Source organism: Oncorhynchus clarkii, chromosome 5, assembly GCF_045791955.1.
Source record: "Oncorhynchus clarkii lewisi isolate Uvic-CL-2024 chromosome 5, UVic_Ocla_1.0, whole genome shotgun sequence".
Taxonomy (NCBI): domain Eukaryota; kingdom Metazoa; phylum Chordata; class Actinopteri; order Salmoniformes; family Salmonidae; genus Oncorhynchus; species Oncorhynchus clarkii.
The window spans coordinates 59,549,563-59,569,404 of NC_092151.1; the positions used below are offsets into that span (position 1 = coordinate 59,549,563).

Sequence of the window (19,842 nt, forward strand, 5' to 3'; positions counted from 1 at the left end):
GGGAAGTCGCGCTTCCGGAGCCACGACTGCTGTCAAGAGTGACATGTTGTTTGTCCAATCACTGGTCCAGTAGAAATCGAAAAAGAAGTAACATATCCAAATATTTTTTTCAACTAACCATATCTCTTTACACAGCTGCCGGGCGGGATTTCCGCAATAGCTAATAACATGGCGAAGACTTACGATTACTTGTTCAAATTACTGTTAATCGGCGATTCTGGCGTCGGAAAGACTTGTGTGTTGTTCAGATTTTCAGAAGATGCGTTTAACTCAACGTTTATCTCGACAATAGGTATGTACATTTCGTAAGTTTTGTGGTTCGAAAAGTTATGCAGGAGGAGGGGTAGCTAGCTCTCGACCCCAACTAGCAATATTGGTGGTGAGCGCCCATCCTGTCATGCTAACGCTAGCTAACTAGAGCTTGTTTGGTTAGCATTTAGTTCTCCAGCCAGGAAACAACCGGCTTGTTTACAGTGCTCGCTTGACAATAAAACCAGCACTTCAGCATCCCCGGCATACCTCAAATTGAAATGTTCATGATATTTATTTTAGCTGGCGACGTCACCAGCTGACTCCTTAGCTATCTAGCTAACGTTAGCTGTCAGGAGCAAGTAAACTACCCTGACTAAGTAACTACACAATATATATATATATATACAAAAGTATGTGGACACAAGTTCAAATGAGTGGATTCCGTTATTTCAGCCACACCCGTTGCTGACAGGTGTATACAATCGAGCTCACAGCCTTGCAATCTCCATAGACAAACATTGGCAGTAGAATGACCTTACTGAAAACCTCGGTGACTTTCAACGTGGCACCGTCATAGGATGCCACCTTAACAACAAGTCAGTTTGTCAAATGTCTGCCCTGCTAGAGCTACCCCGTTCAACTATGTGCTGTTATTGTGGGGCAACATCTAGGAGCAACAACGGCTCAGCTATGAAGTAGTAGGCCACAAGCTCAGTGCTTAAAAATCGTCTGTCCTTGGTTGCAACGCTCACTATTGCTACTGAGTTCCAAACTGCCAACACAATAACTGTTCTTTGGGAGCTTCATTATTTATTTTTTTATCATGGCCGAACTGCCATACACAAGCCTAAGATCACCATGCACAATGCCAAGATTCGGCTGGAGTGGTGTAAAGCTCGCCCCAATTGAACTATGGAGCAGTGGAAAAGTGTTCTCTGGAGTGGTCAATCACACCATCTGGGTTTAGCGGATGCCAGGAGAACACTACTTGCCCCAATGCATAGTGTCAATTGTAAAGTTAGGTGGAGAAGGAATAAAAAACATTATGATTTGGGCTAGGCCCCTTATTTACAGAGAAGGGAAATCGTAACGCTACAGCATACAAGGACATTGTAGACCATTATGTGCTTCCAACTTTGTGGCAACAGTTTGAGGTAGGCCCTTTACTGTTTTAGCATGACAATGCCCCTGTGCACAAACAGATGTTTTGTGGATCGGTGTGGAAGAACTTGACTGGCCTGCACAGAGCCCTGACCTTAACCCCATCAAACACCTTTGGGATGAATTCAAACTTCGACTGCGAGCCAGGCCTAATCGCCCCAACATCAGTCCCCGGCCTCACTAATGCCCTTGTGGCTGAATGGAAGCAAGTCCACGCAGCAATGTTCCCACATCTAGTGGAAAGCCTTCCCAGAAGAGTGGAGGCTGTTATAGCAGCAATGGGGGAACCAACTCCATATTAATGCCCATGATTTTAGAATGAGATGTTTGACGAGCAGGTGTCTATAAAAACAGAGTCGCACACTACATGTATAAACTCCCAGTAATTTATTGGGTAAACCTGATGAGCATGTGTCCACATACTTTTGGTCATATTGTGTATTCTAGCTAGCTAATCTAGCAGTGATGTTCATACACAGCAAGCAGTCCAATTTTAGCTGAGAGTTGCATTACAGAAAGGTTAGCTCGGAGGTGAGGTCTCCCCTTAAGTTTTGCAGCAATTTACATTGAAATCGTTGACTTCCTGTGTGTGGCTTGCAACATCATCTAAAAAAATGGGCCTCCCTAGCCAGAACCCAGTCACTCTGGACTTGGTGTCATGCAAATAAGTACTTGCTAGCTTCCGAGCAAATGTTGAATGCAGTCTGCTTTTGCCACCTGTGCATAAACAGTGCTGTACATCAACGTCAAATGGTTGTTTCAAAAATCCTTTGTCATTTGTCATTTGCAACTCCGAGATGACAGTGAAATGTACATCTATTTTAGGTGGGTAGAAATGCAAGAATTGTCTCACTCTTGCTAATCCTCTTTGCCTTTTTAGGTATTGATTTCAAAATTAGAACAATAGAACTAGACGGGAAGAAGATCAAGCTACAGATATGGTAAGACAGCCCTTTGACTTCTTCACACAGTGTCTTAAATTATGTATTAGAAAGAGCACCTTGGGAATGCTCACAATTGGCCTATAATTCAACAAGTGGGTTGATTCAGGGATAGGAATGAAAGGCTCTCATTGTGTTGTTCTCTTACCAGGGACACAGCTGGCCAGGAGCGGTTTCGAACAATCACAACGGCATATTACAGAGGAGCCATGGTCAGTTGCCTTGCTTCACTATGTCACTCTCACAATGTCAGAAATGTACTAAGCATATGCCTAGCTAGCTAAGAACTTAGTTTGAATTTAATTATTAAAAAACAAATCATATTCAGAGACGTTCATGGCGATCAGTGCATCAACTAATAGATTCCAAACTAGTTTGAGCCGCTCCCTTTTTAGAGTTGTAAATGAAGCAGTACATACCTGAGATCATCCATGGTAGGTGGGTACAATCACCCTGGAATCCTGTTTAGGCCCTTTATAACAATTCACTATCCTCCCAAGTGTACAGGTTTCTCAAGTTTAACAGGATGCTAATATCTGACATGCTCTGTTAAATTGGTTGTTTGTTTTTTCTTCCTCCCCAGGGCATCATGTTAGTCTTCGACATCACCAACGAGAAGTCATTTGAAAACATCAAGAACTGGATAAGGAATATAGAGGAGGTAGTCGTCAGAAATTGTAACATTTACATCTCTGCAGGAGAACAGAAGTTAGTGAAATTGAAGGTGTTGCATTGCTCTATAAATGCTATGGATGACTTATCCTCTCTTCCTGTCTAGCATGCCTCTGCAGATGTGGAGAAGATGGTGCTGGGCAACAAGTGTGACGTCAATGACAAGCGACAGGTGTCCAAAGACAGAGGGGAGAAGGTGGGTGATCACTGACCAGTAAATGAAAAGTATATCATAAACTAAATAACTCATAGTGTCTATAGAGTAGATGTCGATTTCTGATTGTGATACTGTCCATGTAGCCACTCAAGGGCACCTGATCCACACAAACTTACATTAAAACGCTGCATGTAAGCTCACGGGATCAGGTGGCTTTGCGAGGCAACATGGACAGTACAATAAGAAATCTACATGTTGACTGAGGTTTTTTGTGTGTGTCCCTCTTATCTCCTGTTGGCAGTTAGCGTTGGAGTACGGTATTAAGTTTATGGAGACCAGTGCAAAGGCCAACATCAACGTGGAGAATGTGAGTTGCAGTGGGGTAAAATTTGATAAGACTATGCAATTAATATGATCAAAGTCTATTAAACCAAATGCCTGACTCGATTTAACATTATAGTAAAACCATGTGCAATTATGTGTTTAGCTGACTAAGATCAAGGAATGGTCATGAGAAGAGAATATCAAAGCAAGTATTATTTAATAACTCTGTTAAATGAATGGATTCACATTAGAGGTCTTCACGGGTCCAAGTCCGAAATGGATCTGGGCTTTCCCACCCAGACCCGATATGAATAAATATATATTTTTAAATATTGTGACCCATTCCAAACGAACCCGAGGACAACTAGACCCATTCCGTATCGACCTGGTTGGCTCCAGACCCGGTCCGATCCGAGTGAGGGAAACAGCAGAATTATTTTTACAAGCTACTCTATTAACCGGAGCTAAAGCGTAAGAGGGAGAGAGAGGTGCTGCTTTAGCAGGTGGGGGAGGGGCCGAACTGTGATCGAGTAACACGGGAAGGAAGAGATGGCAACCAACCAAGACGACTCGCACCATAGTAGACTAATGGCTGCCGTAGCTAACTTATTTATCGTCACATATCATTATGTAGTACCTGTCTTGACTGCATCAAACCTGGAGAAGCTAATTAAGCTCGCTAGCTAGGCTAATTGCAGTTTCTCATCCTACAGTTAGAAATAACAACTCCATTCAGAATATTAAGTAGCAGCCTAGCTGTTTGCTCTTGGTCATTGTAGCCTATCCTCCTTTAACATTTAATTACATAATTTTAATTACATCTTCCATTGAGTAGATGTCTCCTAACTTTAGACATACACAGAGGCTCTATGACTGTAGCTTATTGCTGCTTTGATGGCTTATGATAGGCCAAAAACAAGCTACACGTGCCATGCTCCACTCTCGTGAAAAGCAAGAGTAGCAGCATAAATTATTAAAATGTTGCTCTCTCTCTACTGCAGCAGTTGCGTTCGGATCTGTACCAGCCCTTACACATACCTGTGACGATCAGACCCGTGACTTTATTTAGAATTCTGGATCCAGACCCGCTCGAGTCCCGGTTTGGGTCTTGGGTATTCGGGTACAAGTGGATCCGTGAAGACCTCTAATTCACACACAAGTCATAATATTAAGGTTAACTTACAAGACCAAGCATGAACGAAGAGGTGCCTACTAGGCCAGTGTCTGAGGAAATATCATACAACCATTATCCAATGGACTGCATGCAGGATAAGAGGGAGAACAGAACTTCATTTCAAACATCTGAAGGTGTAAAACCAACCACCATTGACCAATCATATGATACAAAGTTTACAGTAACCTGATCACCCATAGGGTGTCACAGCATCTAAAGGCTTGTGTGAGGGGTGAGACCAATGCAAATAAGACAGAATTCCTGAAGACAAACTCAGATTCATCTATAGTCATTTAAAGTTCACCCTGTACAAATACAAGTTACCACAGAGATACATACATCCATATAGACAGCTTAATTTGCCGTGCAGCCCCAGGTGACAGCGAGCACACCGTTTAGGGCCGAGCCTACAGAGTTGACTCATTCCAAGCAGTTCTAAAAACAATGGGAGTACAGTAAAGTTGTGACATTAGTGAAAGACAATGCACATTGTTTTGTCTCTTTTGATTTGATCTCTATTTGCCCTGTTTTTTTCCCCCCTGACATTTTCAGGCATTTATGACCCTTGCCAGAGACATCAAGGCGAAAATGGACAAGAAACTGGTAAGTGTGTGTGTAGTATGTGCACATCTATTTCAATGGGCTATAATGTGTGTTCCCTCTGACTTACACTGAGTGTATGTGTGTTCCAGGAGGGCAACAGTCCTCAGGGCAGCAGTCAGGGGGTGAAGATCACAGAGCAGCCCAAGAAGAGCAGTTTCTTCCGCTGCACCCTCCTGTGAGGACCACGGCCTTCTCATTGTCCACAGCTGGACAGAACTGGACTGAGCTTGCTCAGAGCTCTCCTCTCTTTCGCCCTGTTCTCATCCCTTTCTCATTACCCATATCCCAGGCCTCTTTGGGTTTTGAGCTTTTTTTCTGATTCACCATGTGTCCCCCAGTTTAAAAACGGATGTATTCATTGGTCAGGTGGATCAATCAGTTGCTCAATCAGGGTTGTTAGATGGAGATCTCTATACCGGGCACTCCTCATGCTCTTATATCGTTTCTCATAATTACACTTAGGCTTCTGCTCCCCCTCTCCTCTCTTTGTCTTATGCAACTGGTATTGTTACATATACTTCATGTTGCTATGTGGTTGCACTGCTGCCAAAGTTGATCCTTAGTGAGTTTTTTTTTTCCTTCTCAACATGAATTAACCTTATCCTTAAAAGCAGTGGCGTATTTCCATGTTAAGACTAGTTAACCATCATATATACATCTGACGTCTTCTGTCAGAGAGTTGCCTTCTGTGTCATCTAGCTACTACTATGGAGATCTATGCGTCCCTGTTTTTTCCTTTCTCAAATGATAGTGATTCTCTCTATTCTACCTTGACATTACTCATTTACCATCTAAGAAAGACACTTATTTTCTTAAGATAATACCTAGAAAAATTCTGAAGTCTTACCATGTTAATAGTGAAGACGTGTGAGGTGAGGACAGTGGGAAGGTAGGCCCCTAAATGGCAGGCAATCCAAGAAATAAGATGAGTAGGTGGCCAGTACGTTGTAATAAACTTTAGTGAACTGTTAACAGAAAATATACATATTGGAGCAGATCGGCATTGTACTTGAGGACGCACAACTGCAATGCATTTTGACGCTGACTGTAGAGAAGTCAAAACGCGTTGCAGTTGTGCGTCCTCATGTACATTGCCGATCTGCTCCAATATGTATATATTCTGTTAACAGTTCACTAAAATGTATTGCAACGTACTGGCTGCCTAATCATGATTTTTTTTTTTTCTTCAATAGTGGACATTCCATCTTAGACATACCTAAAAAATAAAATAAAAAGACCTGTGTTCATCATTTTACATGTACTCTATCGTTATGCAGTTCCAATTTGTTTCCTGCGCAAGGTTTATCAACCATATTTGAGTGGTAAAACAATTCTGTGCCGATATCTGCACATTTTGATTGCACTTTAGTAATGAAATTGGCTTCACTGCTTAACATTTGCAAAAGCATGTCTTATTCTGTTAGTTCTAAAGAATACTGCCATATTCCTATACAAGCTATCACATTCCGGAACTTCCAGTGGCTGTCAGTTGAAATCTGTTCCACAGTAACATCAGTCTAGTTGGAGCACAATTCATTTCCTAACAATTGAGTTGCATAAATTGCCCACAACTTTGGTTTTGGCATTCGAAATGTGTTTTAATATTAAACCACTCCACAAAATGCTTTCTTTGCCCCAATTATGAATATTGTGTGTGATGTGGAGACCACTGAAACGGAGAGAATATTTTGGGTGGTAATAATCACTTTGTCATGGATTATAATTATTTTTTAAAGTCATGTCTTAGGCAACCTTTTCAAATGCCAACCTCAACCTATTCCTTATTTGTTTACTAGTTGTTAAATTGTGATACTGTAATACCATTCGGGTTTAGTTTTGTGTGGCCTTTGTGACTTTCTAAGCCTGTTTTAATGCTGCTGTTGTCAGTATTTGTGGCAGAAAATTAGTGACAATGGTCTGCCTTGTAGTTGTTTTGTAGGCCTATAGTCCATTCCAACTAAAGTACATGTTATGGTTATAAGAACTCAATTGAGTAACGTCAACCTACTGTATTGAGAATATTTGAAATACAATATGCAATGACAGTCCATTTCACTAGAGAACCACTCCTGCAGCTTTTTTTTAGTCGAGGATAGTAGCTATATGTTTTCCTAATACTTGCTGCTTTGAAACTGAAGAGACCCACATTTTGGTGTTGATAATTACTATTCATGTGCCAGTATTAAGACAATCTAATTCTGGGTGTTTTGGGTTTGATTTAATGTTGCAGTTTTACATTGAATGCATTGGCATCAGTACTTGATCTAAGCACTGGGGGGCAATTTAGTGACATGGCAATGGACTAAAATGTCACAAGCAACGAGTCAAGAGGACATGTAGTCAGTATTTTCAGTGAAACAACATCCAAATATGAAAGTGCCCTTGTAGAAACCCTTGCCAGATTTGAAATATTATTCCAGTCCCTATCCTCAAGACTTAATCATAGTCTCAGTGATTTGTAGTCCGTTTATAGGGTGACAATGTTAAATGGATGCCTGGAGGACAGTAGCTTTGCTTATTGGAGTTTGCGTTTCGGTTTCGTTCTCCTTCCTTGCTTGCCCTTCCCTCTGAATTTGCCACTCTCCATGACAGCGTGTCTTATTTTCACCTAATACTTGATATCATGGTCTTTGCAACTATGCATCATGAGGCTGTAGGTCCTCTTGAGGGTTTGCACATTTGACTTGAAGAGCTTTTCTTTGATATTAGACATGTGCAAAGGATCATTATTGCATTGCTTTCTGTTCTCTTTATACTTTGTCACTCCCATCATTCCCATTCAATCCGTCTTAATGTGGAACTTGCATTCCATTTGTCAACACAAACATTTCTAGGAAATTGAGAGCACATATTAAATCACAGCAAAAGGAAACGACTTCCCCCTGATTTTGCAGATGAGCTTTTTATGTCCTCTCTTGTGTAGAACATCACGAGTGGCACAGTCAGTTTGCTGAACCGCTGTGTATGTTCAGGACCTTGTATAGGTCTGGCAAATGTTTATTCATAATAGCGATTATGACGGTTTCGTTTCCTTTTGGTGGAACTATTTGTACATCTTTTTCAGTTCATAAATCAGTCCAGCATTCCATGTTCAAGACAATTTGGATTTCATAGATAACTATGGAAAATGGGGGGGAAATGGCATTTAGAAAACAATTGTAAATAAGAAAGATCTAAAAATTATTGTACTGTACTTTCATAAATATTACTGAATTGATCTACACCTTTTGTAGATGTGTACTTTTGATGATTTATTAAAATGATTATTTTAAAACTTGCTGCAGTTTCTCAATTTACTTACAACTTATTAGGCTACCATCAATTGTTGTCCCAATTAATTCCTTTCTATAATATTAAGGGAAACGTTAGCCATGCAGAAATGTCAGATATTTATATCCCAAGATCGACCACAACGAAACTGTCGTTTTTATTTTTCTTACTTTCGATTGCACCTGTGCTGTATATCTTATCAATCGTATATATTGAAGAGGACTACTCCTATATAATTAAAATGAAATGTTTAAATTAGCTTGATAAAGCTGTAATTGGTATTGAGGCTAGGCAAGGCTATTTTACGACGATAGACCTACCAGATTCACGCTTGGGAAAAAATATCTCCACCCTTTTCCCGCACAGGAGCTAACTTGTAAAGGTGTGTGAACAGAGCAAAGCTTCAGTTTCGAGTTGCTCCTCATGAGGTAAATTGCTTTTTTGAAAATGTGACTAAAATTGTAACTGGCCACAACAGGTGCGTAGACAAAATGTAATGTTCGTTTTATTTGTGGGATTGGACAACTTTTCTTATTATGTACATTTTCAAAGCAGAGTATTTGTTTTGTTAGACAATGTGGTATGCAGATGTATAGTTAGTAGGCCTAATTACTCGGGTATTACTATAGTTTTAGTATTGTACTCATTTGGATGCATTCTTTGTATCTGGTTTTACCCACTTGTCTAAATAATATTTGAATATTAAGAGCAGAGTAAAAAAAAGATTTCCATTGAGGCCAACAATGTATCATGTATATGAAGCTATTTCACTTTGTGTCTCAGTTTAAATGTAGTTGAAGATATACGTAATACTAATCGAAGGTGTATTAGTGCTACTAAATATTTGGCAGCATAAATGTCTTTGTTGCCCTAATGTAAATAAGTGTATCAACCAGCCAGCTGAATGGTCTTCCTCTTTGAATTCAGAAACTGCAAATTATAGAGGAACAATCAGAGCAATAGCGAAGTGCTCTTTGAAATTAGGGTGATTACATCTTTTACCTTCTTACAGTTTATAACTGGACATTAAATCTGTCATTTATACCAAATGTGTTTACTGTCCTTTAAAAAAAAAAAAAATTGTTGACATGTCAAACTGGCAATGGAATAACATTAGAGAATGAGGGGTGCTTACTGACATCATTCTTTACTGTATGTTACCAGGACACAACTGGGGGGGTATGGATGGAACACAGACTCAGGGAAGACATGACGCCCTTTCCTGGTTCACTGAGTTCCAACTGGACTGTGTCATCAGGAATGGGGTAGTTCCAGAATGGTTCCATGGCATTATTTCCAGGAAGTAAGTTCTCAAATTGTGTGTCTGTTTCTTTTCCCTGATAAACAACATAGATGAGACCAATGTGTGGCTTGTGGTGAAGGATATACTGTATGCTTTGACTGTTATTGTCTTACAGTAGGGCACTAAGTTTGTTCTAACGTCGTAGTGTTTATTCACCGCAGGGTTGCTGAGGAAATGCTCCTGTCCAATCCCACAGGCTACTTCCTGATCCGTGTCAGTGAAAGCAGGATAGGATACACACTCTCCTATCGGTAAGCCTCTGTGCTTTGTACATGAGATAGACAACTCCAGGTGAGGCATCATTAGATTGGTTGTTTGTTCAGCTGATGACAATAAGCATATTGGTGTGTTCTGTTTCCATAGCTTTTATCCTATTCTACGTCAATGCCACATACTACCCACTCTGAAACGTCATGTTCTATTCAACGGTGTAGTTCAAAGTCCATCTGCATTTCCTTATCAAAATAAATTCCCTGTACATCTAGTGCCACTGATCGGTGCAGGCACTTCATGATCGATGTGCTGAAGGACAATCGCTACATTATTGTAGGAGAGGACATGCATCACAGCTCACTGCAAGACCTGGTGAACTTTCACCGCAGGGTGCCTATCATGCCTTTCAATGAGCTGCTGACTGTAGCTTGTGGACAGGTGAGGTACTATACTTGATTCAGTAAACTACAAACGACCGTATTGTTTATTTTGTATACACACCAGTACGCTATAGGCTTGAATTGAGTTGGTTTGATATAGCATAAACACACAGTGGTCCGGGTACGGTACACTGTGCTGTATTCTGTACACTGTTGTGGATATATTAGTGAATTGACGTGTGTTTGACTCAACATTCTTCCCCTTCATCTACTTCTTGTTGTAGGTATCAAAGGACAAGACTGATTATGCAGAACTGTTATTCCCCAAAAGACCAGCCATGAACCCTAATCATGGTGTGTTGCCAAATAACCCCCCACACATGCACAGTAGTACTCATCTGAAAGTAGCTGAGGACATTCCACCTGCCCTCCCACATCGTCCCAGCACATTGAGTGACCCTGCCGGCCCACCTCCAAACACTAGCAAACCACCTGTATCTCCAAACACCCCTTCTCCCAGACTCTACCCCTGCCTGGAGACTGAGTTAAACACACTGAGCTTCCAAACCCCAAGCATGGTAAAGACGCTGGACTATCATAGTGTTTACAGTATGTGTTTGTTGGGGGATAGGGCTAAATCTTTATTTTCATACTTTGAATGGTGAGATAATGCTATTGCAAATGTGTTGTAGGCCTACATTGCCATAATATTGAGGTTTCCTAACTCTGGGTCTAAAAAAAACTAAATACCTACATATTTCATTGTAGGTTAAGCCAACTAAGGTTAGACTGTACTCTTATACGGAATTTATTATTTTCATTCCAGGTAGATCATACTGCTAAACCAGTGCCATTGCCCAGGAAAATGCATGTAGTCACCACGGCCCAGGCGGACCAACCTCCTGAGTTACCTGCCAGAGGCCCTGCTCTACCACAGAGAAAGGACACGGACCAGAGCAGCACAACATCTAAAGGTCCCACAGAACCCAGGACTGTGGGTACAGGCAGACCACAGACCCGACCAAACACACACCACCAGGACCCAAACTCCAACCAACAGAAGAATCAAGATGTAAAGTCCGTGGTCAGCAACCTGAGCTACTTCAGGAGGAAGTTCCATAAGAAGAGAAGTGCCTCTCAGGAGCACATGTATGCAGAGATTAGTGTGGAGGATGAGCAGGGGCAAGACCAGGGGAAACTCACAGCCGTGGAGGCTAGAGATAGGGACATTGATACAGCTGCTGATAACGAGTATCAGATGCTACCAGGAGAGATTGACAATGGCCTTCCACCCATCACTGCTGCCACCGCTGTTAGACCCACGGACTGTGGGTTACTGCCAGAGTATCTGAACCCTCCTCCTTTTGCCCCAGGATACTAATGTCCACTTCTCTACCCTCAGGATGGCTGGGTGGCCAAACGGACACATGCATTTTGAGAAGGCACTGATGAGTTAAAGTTAGTCTGAAGATTTTCTAGTTTAACTGGATATGTCTAGAATCTCTTTTACAATGTAACATTGAGAACTATTTATGTCTGCAACCAGCTCTGGTTAGTGATTAGACAATATCCAATGTTTTTTTACAGTGCTATGTATGTGAAAATGTGAAAATACTTTTGTTTTATTTAATTTGATGTGAGGAATTATGTTAGACATCTATGTATTATTTTCATTAAAATACAACCATGGCAAATACCTGTTTCAATTGTCCATCCAGTTATGTGATACAACTTTGTTTCTGCAAGAGATGGCAGTCAAATGCTGATCTGTTATTAACAATGTAATAGGGAAGTGTGCTCTCAGAGATAGGTGCTGGTCTAACTGGTTTGACCAGATGAATGTGAGTGAGTCAATCGGGAGAATCAAGTGACAACGTGGGCATTCGGGTGCATTCGGAAAGTATTCAGATGCCTTCACTTCTTCCACATTTTGTTACATTTCAGCCTTATTCTAAAATTGATTAAATTGTTTTTCCTCAATATACACACAATATTCCATAATGACAAAGCAAAAACAGGTTTTTAGACATTTTTGCAAATGTATTAAAAATGAAAAACTATCACATTTACATACTGTAATTATTTAGACCCTTTACTCAGTACTTTGTTCATGCACCTTTTGGTAGCGTTTGCAGCCTCGAGTCTAATTGGGTATGACGCTACAAGCTTGGCTCACCTGCATTTAGGGAGTTTCTCCCATTCTTCTCTGCAGATCCTCTCATGCTCTGTCAGGTTGGATGGGGAGTGTCGCTGCACAGCTATTTTCAGGTCTCTCCAGAGATGTTCAATCAGGTTCAAGTCCGGATTCTGGCTGGGCTACTCAAGGACATTGAGACTTGTCCTGAAGCCACTCCTGTGTTGTCTTTGCTGTGTGCTTAGGGTCATTGTCCTGTTGGAAGGGATCCTTTGCCCCAGTCTGATGTCCTGAGTGCTCCGGAGCAGGTTTTCATCAAGGATCTCTCTGTATTTTGCTCCGTTCATCAGTCCCTGCAGCTGAAAAACATCCCCACAGCATGATGTTGCCACTACCATGCTTCACCGTAGGGATGGTATTGGCGAGGTGATGAGCGGTGCCTGGGTTCCTTCAGATGTGATGCTTGGCACTCTTCCTAGTGCTGGCCAACTGGCCAAACTGAGCAATCGTGAAAGAACGGCCTTTGTCAGGGAGGTGACCAAGAACCTAATTGTCATTCTGACAGAACTCCAGAGTTCCTCTGTGGAGATGGGAGAACCTTCCAGAAAGACAACCATCTCTGCAGCACTCCACCTTTATGATAGAGTGGCCAGACCGAAGCCACTCCTCAGGAAAAGGCACATGACAGCCTGCTTGGAATTTGCCAAAAGGCACCAGATACAAGATTCTCTGGTCTGATGAAACCAAGATTGAACTTTTTGACCTGAATGCCAAGCGTCAGGTCTCGAGGAAACCAGGCACCATCCCTACGGTGAAGTCTGATGGTGGCAGCATCATGCTGTGGGGATGTTTTTCAGCGGCAGAGAATGGGAGACTTGTCAGGATTAAGGGAAAGATGAACGGAGAAAAGTACAGAGCGACCCTTGAATACTGGGGTGAAGGTTCACCTTTCAACAAGACAACGACCCTAAGCACACAGCCAGCCAGAGCAGAGAACCCGATCTAACATCTCTGGAGAGACCTGAAAATAGCTGTGCAGTGACGCTCCCCATTCAACTTCACAGAGCTTGAGAGGATCTGCAGAGAATAATGGGAGAAACTCTGCAAATACTGGCGTGCTAAGCTTGTAGTGTCATACCCAAGAAGAGTAAAGGCTGTAATCGCTGCCAAAGGTGCTTCAACAAAGTACTGAGTAAAGGGTCTGAATACTTATGTAAATGTGATATTTAAAAAACAATGTATTAGTTGCAAAAATGTATAAAAACCTGTTTTTGCTTTGTCATTATGGGGTATTGTGTGTAGATTGATGAGGGGGGAAAACAATTTAATCAATTTTAGAATAAGGCTGTAATGTAAAAAATTGTGGAAGGAGTCAAGGGGCCTGAAAACTTATCCGAATACCCTGTATGTCGTCTGCACATGCAGGTGATAGAAAGCTGAAAGCACTACCATCGTTTTAAAAAAGTATGTTTAATAATTATTTCCTGTGTACATTTTGTCACAAATTCCATCTGCATAATGACTAATCACCTAGACAACAGGTTGAGTAAATGAAAATGTAATTGTATTTAAGAATCTGGCTTGCAGTGGTCCTGAAAGCACCCCTTCCAAATTATTGTACAGACAAACGGGGTTAGGGGAGGTGGGGTTCCGTGTATATCGTGGCCAATGGTTTTCCGATGTAAAACAGCAACGTGAAAACTGTTGGTTTTTTTCAAAACGAGAAACGCCTTGATTTTTGTCATCTCGTTTTCAGAACATGAACAAAACAATTGGCTTTTTGTGCATTTTTTTCTCTCTTTTTTTTTTAATGGTTAGTTTTTTGTTATCTCGATTTATGCATATAAAAAACAACTTGATATTTCGAATTGCAATGGGTGGGGTTACATGTGGAATGTCTGTCATTGGCCAAATGCACAGCCAACACTTCCTGTCCCTTCAAAATAAGAGTTAACTCTTTCTAACGTTTTTCTATTAATCTACTATGAATTAATGTATTATTAATTCATTATTAATCTGTTATTAATGCATCTACTGTAACATACATCGTAGGCTTTTTCTACATGCTATCAAAGTTAGTAAGGGGTTTGTGTGTCTCTGTGCTAAGCATCATGCACAGTACAAATCTTCTGTCCTCGGCTGAAACACTCACTTCCGAGTTCCAAACTGCCTCGAAGTAATTCAGCACAATAACTGTTTCATGAGTTTCATGAAATGGGTTTCCATGGCCGAGCAGCCGACACAAGCCTAAGATCACCATGTGCAATGCTAAGCATCGGCTGGAGTGGTGTAAAGCTCGCTGCCATTGGACTCTGGAGCAGTGGAAACGCATTCTTTGGAGTAATATTTCACGCTTCACCATATTGCAGTCCGATGGATGAATCTGGGTTTGGCAGATGCCAGGAGAACGCTATCTGCCCCAATGCATAGTGCCAAGTGTAAAGTTTGGGGCTGTTTTTCATGGTTTGGGCTAGGAAATCTTAACGCTACAGCATACAATGACATTCTAGATGATTCTGTGCTTCCAACATTGTGGCAACAGTTTGGGGAAGGCCCTTACCTGTTTCAGCCTGACAATGCCCCTGTGCACAAAGCGAGGTCCATACAGAAATGGTTTGTCGAGATCGGTGTGGAAGAACTTGACTGGCCTGCACAGAGCCCTGACCTCAACCCCATCGAACACATTTGGGACGAATTGGAATGTAAACTGCGAGCCAGGACTAATCACCCAACATCAGTGCCTGACCTCACTATGGCTCTTGTGGGTGGAGTGCAAAAGAGCTTTGTGCGCATCTCTGTGTGTGGAGTAAAGGTGGTCTAGAGTTTTTTGACATACTGGTAGAAATGAGGTAAAACGGATTTTAGTTATCCTGCATTAAAGTGCCCGGCCACTAAGAGGAGGATTTTCTTGTTTACTTATGACCTTATACAGCTCGCTGAGTGCAGCCTTAGAACCAGCATCAGTATGTGGTGGTAAATAGACAGCCATGAAGAAGATACATGAAAACTCTCTTGGTAAATAGTGTGGTTTACAGTTTATCATGAAGTACTAACAGGCGAGCAAAACCTTGAGACTTCCTTAATATTAGAGCACACCAGCTGTTGTTGATAAAGAAAAATAAATCACCCCCCAATCTTACAGGAGGCTGCTGCTCTGTCTTGTTGATGCACGAAAAACCCAGCTAACTGTATATTATCCATGTCCTTGTTCAGCCAGGACTCAGAGAAATATAGGACATTACAGTTTTTAATATCCCGTTGATAGGAGAGTCTCGAACGAAGTACATCCAGTTTATTCTCCAGTGATTGCACGTTCACCAGTGGAGCGGGGGGTAGAGGCGGATTATCCATTTGCCGATGCAGTCTCGCCAGGCATCCGGCTTGTCGACCCCTGGAGCGGCACCTCCTCTTCTTACGAATGACAGGGTTTTGGGCCTGGTCCGGGAAGAACATTATATCCTTTCCGTACGACTCATTAAAGAAAACATCCTTGTCCAGATCGAGGTGAGAAATCGCTGTTTTGATGTCCAAAAGCTGTTTTCGGTCATAGGAAACGATGGCAAAAAAAGTTAAAAACACACAAAATATCAAAATTTGTCAGGAGCCGTAAGAACCGCGGCAATCCCCTCCCGCCACCATTCTAATAAAGCAGCATTCTACAGCAGCATTCTAGAATTCTATTGGGGTCTAAAGGGTTAATTACTGTTTCCCCTTCCCATGTGAAGCCCACTGGTGTTGATAGGGTTAATTGTTTTCTGTATTTTATTTTTATTTTTTGCACTATTGTGTTGTATTAACTATTTGTGAGCCCAGTGTAAGTAGGAAGGGGAAACAGTAATTAAAGGGATAGTCATACTCAAATGACAAACACTTCAACAGGAGGTCAAAACCTGAGAATTCTACCTGAATTTGATAAGGTTGGTATATATTTTCCGAGCTGCTGGAAGGAGAGACAAGGAAGATGTGTCTATCCTCAGCTTCGGATGAACACATCCTCCACATCTCTCTTCCCCAGCTGGTACTGAAGCATGAGTGAGTGAGGTATGGCTGCCCCACAGGAGAAGGGGACAGGGAAGGTGTCGCTTTTCGGTGTCAGATGGACACATCCTCCCAATCTCTCCAGCTAGGACATACCATCCCTCACTCCATACAATTCTCCACCCTCAAATACACCCCTCTACCCAAGTCCATCATGGCACAGGTGCCTCCACACCCCTTGCTCGTCTCCTCCTTCCTCCTTCCCGGTCTGCTGCCAGCTGCAACCACCTCTTCATGACTGACTCCACTGTACTTTAGATGTTTTGGGATTATTCCGGACAGCAGCAGAACAAGAGCACAACTGGTTGGAAATATGTGAAATGTAGTTGTAACAGGTAAATGGAATGCTGTAAAATTGAATCTCTCAAAAAGAGCATGACATGCAAAGTGGAATGAAACTCACCAGTTTCAGTTTGAAGTCGGCCCCCTGAAGTTTAGTTTCCAGGCTCTGGAGACCTTGTTGATCCTTAGACGGCAAAAGGCCTTCTTTGATCACATATTCTGCAGCATTCCACTATGAGGTGTATGATGATTATTTTCTGTTCCATGCTTGATGAGCATTTCCTGAATTAACGCTGAGGGGCATTTCACTATAACACAATGAGGTGGACTAGAGTGAAGTATATTGCTGCCCACCAGGAGGAGAGATTGGGAAGATGTATCTTTCCTATGCAACGGATGGACACATCCTCCCCATCTCTCCCTCCACCAGCTGACACTGAAACATGAGCGAGTGAGGTATCGTTGCCCACCTAGATAAGAAGGAGAGACAGGGGATATGTGTCTATCCTCGGCGTAGGATGGACCCATCTCTCCCTTGTGCGTCTGATGAATCCTTGGGTTTTCTTGTGGTGGTGTCTGCTGGGGTCTGGGTCTTGCAAGGTCTTGAGGAATCTGGTGGGATGGACAAGAGCAAAGAGACTGTTAGATTAAGAAAAGTGCGGACTGTCATATTTTTTTATGGGAGATAGGAAAGGAAATAAGGAAAGGATGTTTCTGAACACGTCGACGTTAATGTGGATGATACCATTATTATGGATAATCATGAATAAATTGTGAAAGATAAAAAGTGAGAAAGTTACACAAAGATCATACCCCCCACAAAAATGCTAATCTCCCCTGTTATTGGTAATGGTGATGGAGGTTAGCATGTTTTGTTGTAGCCTCTGTAACCTTCTCACTCATCATTATTTCTGATTTTTCTGAATCGTGGCATTATAATATACTGCCCTAACAAGCAAAAAGGCAGTAACTGCTCATTTGGTCGGAAATTAGTTAATGTAATTTTTGCTACATTAAATACATGCTTAATCATATGGACAAGTATCCTGTCACATCCTGACCTTAGTTCCTTTTTTATGTCTCTATTTTAGTTTGGTCAGGGCGTGAGTTGGGGTGGGCTTTCTATGTTTTGTTCTGTGTGTTATATTTCTAGGTGTTTGGCCTGGTATGGTTCCCAATCAGAGGCAGCTGTCAATCGTTGTCTCTGATTGAGAACCATACTTAGGCAGCCCGTTTTCCCACTATGGGTTGTGGATAGTTGTTTTCTGTTTTGTACCTTGCAGAACTGTTCGTTTGTCGTTTTAGTTTTTTTTGGTTCTAGTATTCGTATTGATTAAAAGGTATTATGAATACTTAGCACGCTGCACCTTTGATCTTCTCCTTCTCCCGACAACAGACGTTTCATATCCTGACTCTATTGTATTGTGTTTTGGAGAAAATGGGGGTCATGTTAGCAGTAACTGCATAAAGTTACTGTGAAACCAAGGTAAATAAAAGTCATTTTGCTCAGTTTCACACTGAGCAGTTACTGCCTTTTTGCTTGGTAGGCAGTATAGTTCAGAAACATTTTACTGTAGACAGAAAATGATTCCAGTCATCATTCAGTTTCTATTGGGAAAAACAGCCCAAAACAAACTGCAAATGCATCCAAAGAGTGTGTAGAGTCACAGGCTTGATATAGTCATTGCAAGCTAGGAATATGGGACCAAATACTAATCTTTTGACTACTTTATACACTTTGGGTGAATTGGTCCAAATACATGTGGCTTCTTCAAATTGGGGCACTAGACAGAAAGTGCTTCAATTTCTAAACGGTAAAAACAGATATGTATGAAAATACCCATAGGAAACATGCTGTGAGTATAGAGCCAAATATTATTATTACATTTGTGTTAGCGTCACTGTACAAATACATACGAGGGGAGTGACTGTGGTAGGGAGATTAACCACAGTCAATAGTATTAATATTAGTTTTAGTGCGAGGCCAGTGTATTTAGTGACAGGCCATGCTGTCCTTCAACTACACTGATATGAAAAACCTGCACAGAAAAGGAGACAATGATGGGGTCCCCTCGGGGGTGCGTGCTTAGTTCCCTCCTGTGCTCCCTGTTCACCCACGACTGCGTGGCCGTGCATGACACCAACACCATTATTAACTTTTCCGACAACAGGGCGGTGGTAGGCCTGATCACCGATGATGATGATTCAGTCTTTAAGGAAGTTAGACCTGGCAGTGTTGTGTCAGGACAGCAACCTCCCCCTCAACGTGGGCAAGACAAAGGAGCTGATCGTAGACCACAGGAAAAATCAACAGGGCTGTAGTGGAGCAGGTCGAGAGCTTCAAGTTCTGTTGTGTCCACATCACTAAGGACCTATCATGGTCCAAACACACCAACACAGTCGTGAAGAGGGCACGACAACGCCTCTTCCCCCTCAGGAGGCTGAAAAGATTTGGCATGGCCCTCAGATCCTCAAAAGGTTCTACAGCTGCACCATTGAGAGTATATTGACTGGCTGCATCAATGCTTGGTATGGAAACTGCACTGCATCCGACCGCAAGGCGCTACAGAGGGTAGTGCGTACGGCCCAGTACATCACTGGGGCCAAGCTCCCTGCCATCCAGTAACTCTATACCAGGCGGTGTCAGAGGAAAGCCCTCAAAATTGTCAAAGACTTCAGCCACCCAAGTCACAGACTGTCGTCTCTGCTACCACACAGCAAGCGGTACTGGAGCACCAAGTCTGGAACCAAAAAGCTCCTGAACAGCTTCTACCCCCCAGCCATAAGACTGCTAAATAGTTAGCCAATATATACTGGGTGAGTGTATGTGGTAGGGAGATTTAGCCACAGTCAATAGTATTCATGTTAGTTTTAGTGAGAGGCCAATGTTTTAGTGACTGTCCTTCAACTACAGTGATATGAAAAACCTAGACAGGTT

General features: G+C 42.0%; 2 protein-coding genes across 3 annotated transcripts; both read left to right on the top strand.

Moving 5' to 3' along the window:
* Positions 1-129: 129 nt before the first annotated feature.
* Positions 130-8,558, top strand: LOC139409122 (ras-related protein Rab-8A). Its single transcript, XM_071153855.1, has 8 exons — positions 130-292; positions 2,294-2,354; positions 2,506-2,566; positions 2,938-3,015; positions 3,133-3,222; positions 3,485-3,550; positions 5,234-5,284; positions 5,374-8,558. Exons 1-8 carry the CDS (start codon positions 169-171, stop codon positions 5,461-5,463), a joined length of 621 nt encoding a protein of 206 aa, XP_071009956.1. The 5' UTR covers positions 130-168; the 3' UTR covers positions 5,464-8,558.
* Positions 8,559-8,939: 381 nt separating this feature from the next.
* On the top strand, positions 8,940-12,146 carry LOC139409121 (hematopoietic SH2 domain-containing protein homolog). Of its 2 annotated transcripts, none has more exons than XM_071153853.1 (6): positions 8,940-8,982; positions 9,719-9,857; positions 10,019-10,108; positions 10,343-10,508; positions 10,735-11,028; positions 11,277-12,146. In XM_071153853.1, the coding sequence occupies exons 2-6, from the start codon at positions 9,736-9,738 to the stop codon at positions 11,829-11,831; spliced, it is 1,227 nt and encodes a 408-aa protein (XP_071009954.1). In that variant the 5' UTR covers positions 8,940-8,982; positions 9,719-9,735; the 3' UTR covers positions 11,832-12,146. The 2 variants fall into 2 exon arrangements, with proteins under 2 accessions (XP_071009954.1, XP_071009955.1); XM_071153854.1 differs by having other exon boundaries at positions 8,982-9,032.
* Positions 12,147-19,842: the final 7,696 nt, after the last annotated feature.